Consider the following 12,711-nt stretch of genomic DNA (forward strand, 5'->3'; position numbering starts at 1 on the left):
TCTGTGACAACAGCAAATAAAAGTGAAACATTATGACACAAAGTATAATAAAATGCAGATTTTTTTAAAGAATGCTTTAGCTATGGTTTATCCCATTAATAAAAATTTAAAAAAAAAGACTAAAAAGGAGAAAATCCTCAGTTAAAATATAAATAATGCACTGATTTCAGAATGCAGTTTTGATTACAGAACCTTCTGTCGCTCAGTGGTTCACAATTATTCTGGGCCTCTTCAGAGGCCAGTGCAGAAAACTGCTTGCAAATCTGTGGTGAGGCGAACCACTAAGCTATGATTTCCATCACTAACTAATGCAGCTACACACCCTGTAAGGCTGGAGAGGTGGGAGGGCAGCATCCTGATTGTAGTGTCACAAAGTTGCGGACACAAGCTAAAGGTTTTCCCTCCAACAGATACATCTAATTGCAAGAAGACGACCATCACAACAGAGTCTGAGCAATGAACATCCAGCACATAAGGTCTGTTCAAAAAATTCTGGAATTTCGTCCATACAATTTTTCTATGCCTACCTTTTACTTATTTTGCATGCTCTTCTTGAAATACTCTTCTCCACAATTGATACACTGCTCCCAACACTGTTTCTATTTCACTGGCTGAAAATTTTCTTTTACCAAGACTATTGTTGCAAATTGTCATCTTTTCAACGGGCTTTTCAACTTTTGGAAATAAAAAAAAAAAACCGCACGGGCTAGGTCTGGAGAGTACAGAGACTGAGGCCGCACAGTGATTTCGTTTTTTGTGCAATAGTCATGCACCAATAGGGATGAATGTGCGGGTGCATTATCATGATGCAAGAGCCATGAACTGTCTCACCACATTTCAGGCCGTTTCCTTCTGACATTTTCTCACAGGCGTCACAACACATCCCAATAGTACCATCGATTAACAGTTTGTCCCTGTGGCACAAATTCAGGATGAACTAATCCCTCACAGTCAAAGAAAATTATCAACATAGCTTTGACATTTGACCTGACCTGATGAACTTTTTTTGGTCTTGAAGAACCTTTTCTGACCCACTGCAAAGACTGAACCTTAGTCTCAACATCATAACAGTAGACACATGTCTCATCACTAGTTATGATTTTCTTAAGGAACATTTCATTCTCATTTGCATGATCCAATAGCTCTTCACAAATTGTGAGGTGACGGTATTTCTGGTCTTGAATCATGAGCCGTGGGACGAACTTGGCAGCAAAATGATGCATTCCAAGATGCTATGTCAGAATTTCATGATCTGATCTAACTGAAATGTTACTTTCTTCTGCAATCTCCTGGACAGACAGTCTTTGACTGGCACACACAATTTTGTCGATGTTCCTGACATGAGCGTCATCAGTACACATCGAGGAGCGTCCTGAACGAGGGTCATCTTTAACATCCGTCTGGCAATTTTTAAACTGTGTTAACTATTCCTAACACTGAGTCGGCTTAAACACTCATCACTGTAGGATTTCTGCATCATTTGTTGTGTCCCTGTAAAGTTCTTATTGAGTTTCACGTGAAATTTAATGCAGACATGTCGCTTCTCTAACTCTGCCATCTCAAAATTCACAAACTGTGCGACAACATTCTACTCAATACAGCACTGAACAATAACTAACAGACATGCAACAATGAAACTTCTGGCAGTTACACATTAAACACAGCGAATGTTCTGGAATTTTCTGAACAGACCTCATATAATCCAAATCCAACAAATCTCTGTTGAAAGTCAAAGTGTTAAGACATCTGTGGTCACTTTCCCTTTACTATAACCCCACTGTAGTACACCATGACACGATATATTAATATGGATTGGTCTTAGGGGAAAAACAATGTGTGCAGTGGAGAAAAATGGAACACTGTAAAGGTGATGGTATAAAGACTGAAACTGAAGGGTGCAAACGAGTACAACATGTCACTTGTAAGGTGTACTAAAAAATTAAAAATGAAGATGCATGTAACAGTATGTATTCCATTAGACAGAAAGAACTACTATAACCTGGTACAACAATGTCTTAGAGAAGTAAAAATAATATTATAATTAGTAGTTATTACTACAGATAGTTACAGGTCATTTATTTGAATACATAACATATTGGTGTACAGTACTTTCACCTTTGCCTGATAGTGGTATCCCATATCTGGTCTGAACTGTTATATTGGCTATTCCATGGTTTCCCTAAGTCATTATGAGTGACTGCTGGCATGCTAACTTTGAAAAGGCAACAGCTGACTTCCTGTATCATATCTATTGAATCTTCACAGGGAGTCCCACAATCACAGGAAATGATTTTTACCAGGGTAGAGAAACAAAGGCTGCACACCTGGAAAAAATTATGGAGGTGCAAGGAAGTGGCAGCAAATGCCAGGGCTCTTGTTTGCAGTGTATAGTGCTGATCTAAACACACTTTGACCCTCCTGAAGATGGATGTTAAATACCCTTAAGTGGTAAAGGATAATAAAGTTGAATTTCATAACTCAAATGATGACTTGTTGCTATGAATATTTATATCAGAAACTATCAGAAATGAATTTCTTAGTTTATCTCTCTGGATGCCTTTCTGCCATCCTAATTTCACAAGCTGACAATACAGCCAAGTTGTACTGACATCTCAACCTGCCTGATGGGACTGAGCAATTTTTAGTAACAATTTCACAATGTGCTAATGAGCAATAACCATCCAGTATACCCAGACCAGTAGCAGTGCTTTCCCTGTAAAACGCCAAATAATTCACAAAGACTGACTGAAAAGCAGTTTTATGCACGGACTCCCCTTGTCCCAAAGAGTATGATCACACATAGTAGGGTCTTTACAAAATGCCTGTGGAATGTTAACAGCTATTTGTGTCCAGTCAGCTTTCTGTTTTTGAGTGTTTGATGTTACTATCTGTATCTCACGAAAACTAACTTAGAAAACATGTACGGTAGTTCCTGAATTCATTCCTTGTAAACACACAAAAAGAATGAAGTTTAATAAAAGACAATAGACTACTCCAATTGTAGAAGACCTGCTCTGAGCCATTAACAACTACACCATATGAGCAATATATCATACAGTGCTTCTCTCAGAAGTTAGAGGACTACTGAGCTCAAAAAAGACAGAAAGCAGCAAAATAACTATTATATCATTTGCAAATGGTTTACCTATAGTTGAACCAGCTTTATTTACTGATGAAATTATAACAAAACCAAAGCCTTCATTTTCTCGTCTTGTAACAGTGACATCGTATGGGTAACCAGCTTCCGGCCTGGAATGAGCAGCAACATCTGAAATTGAAAATAAACTGAATCATGAGTACACTATGAAGAAGTAATCAATCAGACAGAGATTAACTGTTTACTAAATTAAAAAGACAAAAAGAAAGGAGGAGAGAAGATTAGAGTTTAATGTCCCATTGACATTGAGGTCATTAGAGAAGGAGCACAAGCTCAAACTGTGTCAAGAATGGGGACGGAAATTGATTGTGCCCTTTCAAAGGAACCATCTCAGCATTTGACTGGAGCAACTTGCCTAAATCATGAAAAACATAAATCCACATGGCTGGACACAGATTTGAACCATCATCCTCCTGAATGCAATTCCTCTGTGCCACCTCACTTGGTAAAATGACAATAACACCTCATAACTAAGAGGTGACTGTTTTTGGAACGCTATTGTCGCTTTAAGAGTTTAACATACAGTCACGGACTTATCCATCAAACATTACTGATGTGTGAAATAAATTGTTTATAACAAAACTTTGAAATATGTTTTTAAAATTTACAAAGATTTACAGTTTGTTTTAGTGCGTGAAACTCAGTTTATCAATACTGAATACGTAGTAAATGAATATATAATATTAAAGAACAATTGAAGTACACACTTTGGAAATCTTCTAAGACTTATATTTTTAGTTTTTGTGCAAAAAGGAAAACAATGGACTACTCTTAAGCTTCTTACACTGCATATTCCAACTCTCAAATTGTACTTGTGAATAGCATATGTACAGTAGTACACAAATATTATCCCATCATAGCCACAAGCAAGTTCAAATTCAACAGCAGGGTCTTCACTGAAGTACAAAACTTAGGAATGACAGCAATTATATTATGGACACCAATGTATAGACATGTCTGTACCCTCCTGGATGGAGGGTCCTGCTATTTATAAGAATACTGAATATTCCAGAATATGCAAATATTACAAACACAAGAAGTTTGAGAACCTTCTAGATGTGATAAATATTAAATAAGAAATATTTGCTAGTGATTGTATTTGAACTGGGGACCCACAGTACAGCACCCAGCAACATTAACTGCTACTCTAACATTACATACAGCACAGCTCACAGCAAAATATTTTTTAATTTAAATTTAGTACATAATTCAGTTGGTTGTTTAAAAATATTGACATTCTAGTAATTCATTCTTGTTGTTGTTGTTGTGGTCTTCAGTCCTGAGACTGGTTTGATGCAGCTCTCCATGCTACTCTATCCTGTGCAAGCTTCTTCATCTCCCAGTACCTACTGCAACCTACATCCTTCTGAATCTGCTTAGTGTATTGATCTCTTGGTCTCCCTCTACGATTTTTACCCTCCACGCTGCCCTCCAATGCTAAATTTGTGATCCCTTGATGTCTCAAAACATGTCCTACCAACCGATCCCTTCTTCTAGTCAAGTTGTGCCACAAACTACTCTTCTCCCCAATCCTATTCAATACCTCCTCATTAGTTACGTGATCTACCCACCTTATATTCAGCATTCTTCTGTAGCACCACATTTCGAAAGATTCTATTCTCTTCTTGTCCAAACTGGTTATCGTCCATGTTTCACTTCCATACATGGCTACACTCCATACAAATACTTTCAGAAACGCCTTCCTGACACTTAAATCTATACTCGATGTTAACAAATTTCTCTTCTTCAGAAACGATTTCCTTGCCATTGCCAGTCTACATTTTATATCCTCTCTACTTCGATCATCATCAGTTATTTTACTCCCTAAATAGCAAAACTCCTTTACTACTTTAAGTGTCTCATTTTCTAATCTAATCCCCTCAGCATCACCCGATTTAATTTGATTACATTCCATTATCCTCGTTTTGCTTTTGTTGATGTTCATCTTATATCCTCCTTTCAAGACACTGTCCATTCCGTTCAACTGCTCTTCCAAGTCCTTTGCTGTCTCTGAAAGAATTACAATGTCATCGGCGAACCTCAAAGTTTTTACTTCTTCTCCATGAATTTTAACACCTACTCCGAATTTTTCTTTTGTTTCCTTTACTGCTTGCTCAATATACAGATTGAATAACATCGGGGAGAGACTACAACCCTGTCTCACTCCTTTCCCAACCACTGCTGCCCTTCCATGCCCCTCGACTCTTACAACTGCCATCTGCTTTCTGTACAAATTGTAAATAGCCTTTCGCTCCCTGTATTTTACCCCTGTCAACTTCAGAATTTGAAAGAGAGTATTCCAGTTAACGTTGTCAGAAGCTTTCTCTAAGTCTACAAATGCTAGAAACGTAGGTTTGCCTTTTCTTAATCTTTCTTCTAAGATAAGTCGTAAGGTTAGTATTGCCTCACGTGTTCCAACATTTCTACGGAATCCAAACTGATCTTCCCCGAGGTCCGCTTCTACCACTTTTTCCATTCGTCTGTAAAGAATTCGCGTTAGTATTTTGCAGCTGTGACTTATTAAACTGATAGTTCGGTAATTTTCACATCTGTCAACACCTGCTTTCTTTGGGATTGGAATTATTATATTCTTCTTGAAGTCTGTGGGTATTTCACCTGTCTCATACATCTTGCTCACCAGATGGTAGAGTTTTGTCATGACTGGCTCTCCCAAGGCCATCAGTAGTTCTAATGGAATGTTGTCTACTCACGGGGCCTTGTTTCGACTCAGGTCTTTCAGTGCTCTGTCAAACTCTTCACGCAGTATCTTATCTCCCATTTCATCTTCATCTACATCCTCTTCCATTTCCATAATATTGTCTTCAAGTACATCGCCCTTGTATAAACCCTCTATATACTCCTTCCACCTTTCTGCCTTCCCTTCTTTGCTTAGAACTGGGTTGCCATCTGAGCTCTTGATATTCATACAAGTGGTTCTCTTCTCTCCAAAGGTCTCTTTAATTTTCCTGTAGGCACTATCTATCTTACCCCTAGTGAGACAAGCCTCTACATCCTTACATTTGTCCTCTAGCCATCCCTGCTTAGCCATTTTGCACTTCCTGTCGATCTCATTTTTGAGACATTTGTATTCCTTTTTGCCTGCTTCATTTACTGCATTTTTATATTTTCTCCTTTCATCAATTAAATTCAATATTTCTTCTGTTACCCAAGGATTTCTATTAGCCCTCGTCTTTTTACCTACTTGATCCTCTGCTGCCTTCACTACTTCATCCCTCAGAGCTACCCATTCTTCTTCTACTGTATTTCTTTCCCCCATTCCTGTCAATTGTTCCCTTACGCTCTCCCTGAAACTCTCTACAACCTCTTGTTCTTTCAGTTTATCCAGGTCCCATCTCCTTAAATTCCCACCTTTTTGCAGTTTCTTCAGTTTCAATCTGCAGTTCATAACCAATAGATTGTGGTCAGAATCCACATCTGCCCCTGGAAATGTCTTACAATTTAAAACCTGGTTCCTAAATCTCTGTCTTACAATTATATAATCTATCTGATACCTTTTAGTATCTCCAGGATTCTTCCAGGTATACAACCTTCTTTTATGATTCTTGAACCAAGTGTTAGCTATGATTAAGTTATGCTCTGTGCAAAATTCTACAAGGCGGCTTCCTCTTTCATTTCTTCCCCCCAATCCTTATTCACCTACTATGTTTCCTTCTCTCCCTTTTCCTACTGACGAATTTCAGTCACCCATGACTATTAAATTTTCGTCTCCCTTCACTACCTGAATAATTTCTTTTATCTCGTCATACATTTCATCAATTTCTTCATCATCTGCAGAGCTAGTTGGCATATAAACTTGTACTACTGTAGTAGGCATGGGCTTTGTGTCTATCTTGGCCACAATAATGCGTTCACTATGCTGTTTGTAGTAGCTAACCCGCACTCCTATTTTTTTATTCATTATTAAACCTACTCCTGCATTACCCCTATTTGATTTTGTATTTATAAATCTGTAATCACCTGACCAAAAGTCTTGTTCCTCCTGCCACCGAACTTCACTAATTCCCACTATATCTAACTTTAACCTATCCATTTCCCTTTTTAAATTTTCTAACCTACCTGCCCGATTAAGGGATCTGACACTCCACGCTCTGATCCGTAGAATGCCAGTTTTCTTTCTCCTGATAACGACGTCCTCTTGAGTAGTCCCCGCCCGGAGATCCGAATGGGTGACTATTTTACCTCCGGAATATTTTACCCAAGAGGACCCCATAATAGTTTAATCATACAGTAAAGCTGCATGTCCTCGGGAAAAATTATGGCTGTAGTTTCCCCTTGCTTTCAGCCGTTCGCAGTACCAGCACAGCAAGGCCGTTTTGGTTAATGTTACAAGGCCAGATCAGTCAATCATCCAGACTGTTGCCCCTGCAACTACTGTAAAGGCTGCTGCCCCTCTTCAGGAACCACATGTTTGTCTGGCCTCTCAACAGATACCCCTCCGTTGTGGTTGCACCTACGGTACAGCCATCTGAATCGCTGAGGCACACAAGCCTCCCCACCAACGGCAAGGTCCATGGTTCATGGCGGGAATTCATTCTTAGAAATAGAAAAATTTCTGGGGACTCTACTCTATGGAAGCATGTGTCAAAAGAGATTCGCTTGAAGATTGTAACAGCTTCCAGTCACACTGAAGGGGTGAAAAATTTAAAAACTTTGAAAAGCAGGCTTTACTCCAAAAATCAAGACTTTCTGTTCAAATTTTTGTTACTTTTTTGATGACAACACACACACACACACACGCACGCACGCACGCACGCACGCACGCACGCACGAGATGACAACAGCAACTTACACTTCTAGGTGGGAATAGACACATAGTCCACGATGAAACTCCTGTTAGTTTTAATACTGAATACACTGCACATTCATGGGGAAACCTTTCGTTTAGCAAACAATGGTTTGTGAATGAAGGGTAATTAGGGTTTAGGATGCCAGCAGTGGCAGTAAATGCAGTCCTTACACACAGCTCAGTGATGTAAACATTGATTATTTGCATCTTAATGTGGCTTCAAAATTATGAATGTGATGTAAGAGACTACTTTGATGTATAATTTTGGTAACAACTGATTGGTTGATGTGGTCCTGTTCCATGGACAGCTCAGTCACCTGATACAATACCAGTGGATTGCTACTTCTGTGACCATGTTAAGATTTTAGGTTATGGGCCTAAAGTCAGCACTCGCATGAAGGTAGTTTGTAGGACTGCAACAAATGGTACACCAATCTACTGAGAGACTGAGTACCTGTGTCAGCCCATGATGTGTCACCCAACAGTATGTTGTGATTATGGCAATCAACAATTTGAACAGGTACTTTAAAGCAGGCCTGTTCACCATGTGATCGTGCAAGCTGGGTCACGCTCACACATCGGGAGAGAGTAACTGGCTGGGTCACAGTGAGTAATGGTAGTGGAAGGGCAGGGTAGAGGATGGGAAAAGGAATTGGAACAAGGCAGCTCAGTATGAGAAACTCTTTGCAACATATCTACTCTAGGACTGGTAATGTTAGTTGAATAGAAATGTATTGCTGTACTGTGGCTAATTAATGACCTTTGTGGCAAATTGATTGCGTAAGACTGTTGCATTGATGAGAAATGACAATGGAATGAAACTTACATTTCTTTTAATTGATGAGCCAAAGAACATGGGGCAACTAAGTACGAAACATGATACTTGGTATGACTGATGCAACCTTAGCATGAACGTCATTTTTAGACAAAGTTTAAATTGGCTTCAACTCATGTGACTATTTTACTCACATGTTAAATATAAAAACCCTGCATGTCAATGAATTCTACTTATTTTGCTTTTCACAAAAGCATTAGTATCTGGTACCATTTTCTTAGTATTGCTAATTCAAAGATGAGCTTTTACGTTGTTGCCTATGAGTAAGCTTCTGTGAGTAGATTTCGTTCTCTCCATTGTTGAAAAAAGTTGCTCGCACAAGTATGTATGTCCAAACATTGGCATAACTGTAGCTGCAGACTAAGTCATAAAAATTTATGAGAGTAAAATATTTATACAAGGCTACAGGACACGTTTTATTATGGAATTTATCATGCAACTTCCTGCCATACTGTAGGTCTTAAGTTATAACTGTAGCTAGCCATCCCGCATCGACCTTCGCGAAGTTCCTAACCCAGTCACAATGCAGATTTTCATCAATTTACAAAGAGCTACTCTCCACTTCAAGCACTGCAGCATGAACTGCAAGTATACATGCTTGTAGCTAAGGCTATGGCGGACATAACACATGGTCATTCCTGTGGAAACAGGGCACAGTTTGAAACTTCCTGGCACATTAAAACTGTGTGCCAGACCGAGACTCGAACTCAGGACCTTTGCCTTTTGTGGGCAAGTGCTCTTGGAGAGCAAATGCCCGCAAAAGGCGAAGGTCCTGAGTTCGAGTCTCAGTCCGGCATACAGTTTTAATCTGACAGGAAGTTTCATATCTGTGCATACTCCGCTGCAGAGTGAAAATTTCATTCAGCACACAGTTTGCACTTCTCCTCCACTACATAGTGACATTTGACCAGTGCATTTTACCATGAGTGCTCACTACCCAAGCAGCAAGTGAACTAGAGCACTTGTACTCACCTAGCCACCTCTGGAACAGGTCTGCTTTAACGAAACTATGCGTTCTATGTTAGAAAAGTGATGAGACTCGCAACACTGTGCATGAATGACAATGCTGTTTGCCTCCCCAAAAACAGGGCAGTTAAGTAAAATTTTGCCTTTGACTCGGTACCAGTTTTAACATCCTTACTGCAAGTTTTACCCACCTTGTGAAGGTATTCTCCTGCGTATCCCCAAAACAACTCTGCCATTTGCAGCTGCCTTCCCCATAAGCTGTACAACATGATGATGTGATGTACTCAACACAGACTGTGAATCGACACTCACTATCTCATCTCCAGTACACAGCCGTCCATCAAGATCAGCTGCACCACCAGGAACTATGTGGCCTATTGATACCTGCAAAATTGTCAAAAACTCTTGCAATTATTAATATACAGAATTTAACACATTTCTAATCACCACAAATATCAGAATTCAATCTAATATTTTTCAATGACAAACTGTTGTTAAGATGTAATGATATCTTTCACTTTAGGTCTTCAGGAACTATTTTTTATCATTCATATTATTTTTAAAGTAAAAAAACACAAAGAAATAAAAAACTCCTCAGAAGCCTTACTAGTATTAAGGATGCATCGTGGCACATGAAATATTAATATTCAATCAGTTCAAAAATAAAGATAACTGCAACTTTAACTTAAAATTTAAGAATATAATGAATTGATGGGAGGGTATAACTAAAATTCCTCTATATAAAAACTTTTGCACATACATTGAAGAGCATCTGACCAAGATATTTCCCATGTTATAAAAACAGTGCTCATTGCATTGAGATTTGATAGTTTCATGTTCCATTGATCATTTGCACGATAACATCACAAATTAAATTGTAAATGTGGCTACATGCTGAACATTTATAAGGATTTTTTCATTTTAAAAAAATATATACAGATGTGAATAAGTAATTTCTACCCACCACTTTTTACACATTATAATAATAGAAATTCTTCAACAGAATAGAAGGAATTGTCAAAGAGAAACTTTTTCAGTTTTTTTTTTTCAAATATTTCTTTGCTGTCTGCTGTACTCTGGGCAGGTCAGTATATTTCAGGAACATTATTGCTCACAGAGCATTGCCTCATAACTGCTGCTGTTATGACAGGTGCACTGTTGTACTGATATAATCAATAATCATCTCCAAACTGTTCCTCTACTGTGTGCAGTACACAACGCTGTAAAATGTGTTTATATTCTTGCATACTTAGTGTTCTCTTAATTTCAATAGGAGGACCACACACTAATCACGAAAAACATCACCTTACTGTAACACCACCCCTTCCCTATTTCACTATTGGCACTACACATGATGGCATGTAACATTCTGTAGCCATCTGGAAAACCCAAACCTTTCCATCGGATTGCCAGAGGGTATAGCGTGATTCATCACTCCAAATTAATCATTTCCAGTCATCCACTGTCCAGTGGTGTTGCTCGTTACACCACCTCAAATGTTGCTTAGCATACAGAAATGTGTGGTATATAATGAGATGCTTGGCCATTGTAACTCATTCTTTTTAACTTCCTATGCACAGTCAATGTGCTAGCTGGGCTGCTGGTAGGACTTTGGAACTTATGAGTGATTACTGCAGCTGATTTCATGTGAACTTTTACAACCATCCTCCACATGCTCAACAGCTTCTGTCTGTCAGTACATGAGGTCTGCCTGGTCTTAGTTTGGGTGTGGTTGTTCCTTCACATTTCCATTTCATGATCAGGTCACCAAGAGTCAACCTGGGCAGTTTTGGAATGGTTGAAATGTCCCTGATGATTTTCTGCTCAGGTGACATCCCGTAACTTGTTCATGTTCAAAATCTACTAAGCTCTCCTGACAGACCCATTCTGCTGTTACTGCTTCCCTACTGACATCACAGTACACCCTGTCTCCTTTTATACTGGCAGGTCTGAATCTCATGACATCTATTGGTTAATTCTGCATTACATAGGGGCATCCCGATACTTTTGATTTCCCAATTTATACAAAGACTGGATTTTTCATAGGTCACTGTAGATAAAAATGCAGCTGTAAAGTGAGTAAATATTGTCAATTATGGATTGTAACAGGTGGCATTATACTTCAATTAAAATTACTTTGCGAGTGACATTTCGGTGAGTTGAGTGGTTGGGGCCAGGCATCAGCCAATCGCAGCTGTTTCTCAAGCTCCACGTGCTTGCAGTTTTGCCTACTCTGTCTGCACAAGCCTTTCCAGGTGATGTGGACATACTTGCAAGTTTGGGAGAAGGTGAAGTATGGCTGGCAGCAAGGGTGAGAGAGGTGGGGAAGCAGTGCCCAGTATGCAGTGATATTCGTGTTGTGCCACTATAAAAATATTTTTATTCAGATAAGTCAAAAGTATGTGTGCTGCTGAGGTTAGTCTTTGGTAAAGTTTTAGTTTCTGCACAAAACATTGGAAAGCATGATGTCAGGTTAACAAAACTTTATTACACGAACATGCATAAACTATTTGGTTATAACCTTGGATTCTTTCGCACCTTATAGTCTGACATTGTAGCTTTAGTGGACATTGTTATTTTGATGTTTTGAAATTAAGAAACCTGCAGCACTTAAGTAGGAGAAGTTGCAGTAAGAAATGTGGTTGCTTTACATTCAGTAGATTTTTAGGTCATATATTACTATACATGTAATGCAGCCATCAAACCAACATTGTTTTCAACAGTGGAAGAAGAGCCATATGCCGGCCGAAGTGGCCGTGCGGTTAAAGGCGCTGCAGTCTGGAACCGCAAGACCGCTACGGTCGCAGGTTCGAATCCTGCCTCGGGCATGGATGTTTGTGATGTCCTTAGGTTAGTTAGGTTTAACTAGTTCTAAGTTCTAGGGGACTAATGACCTCAGCAGTTGAGTCCCATAGTGCTCAGAGCCATTTGAACCAAGAGCCATAT

General features: G+C 39.1%; 1 protein-coding gene across 2 annotated transcripts in view; it reads right to left on the minus strand.

Annotated features, from left to right (window-relative positions):
• LOC126248356 (membrane-associated guanylate kinase, WW and PDZ domain-containing protein 1) overlaps positions 1-12,711 on the minus strand; it is a 408,513-nt gene that overhangs the window by 58,281 nt on the left and 337,521 nt on the right. For both annotated transcript variants that reach the window (XM_049949272.1, XM_049949273.1), the window contains exons 11-12: positions 9,957-10,149; positions 3,146-3,268 (exon numbers count right to left, since the gene is read on the minus strand). In XM_049949272.1, the coding sequence (XP_049805229.1) occupies positions 3,146-3,268; positions 9,957-10,149 (316 nt within the window). The remainder of the gene's footprint in view (positions 1-3,145; positions 3,269-9,956; positions 10,150-12,711) is intronic.

This window comes from Schistocerca nitens, chromosome 3 (assembly GCF_023898315.1).
Source record: "Schistocerca nitens isolate TAMUIC-IGC-003100 chromosome 3, iqSchNite1.1, whole genome shotgun sequence".
NCBI classification, from domain to species: Eukaryota; Metazoa; Arthropoda; class Insecta; order Orthoptera; family Acrididae; genus Schistocerca; species Schistocerca nitens.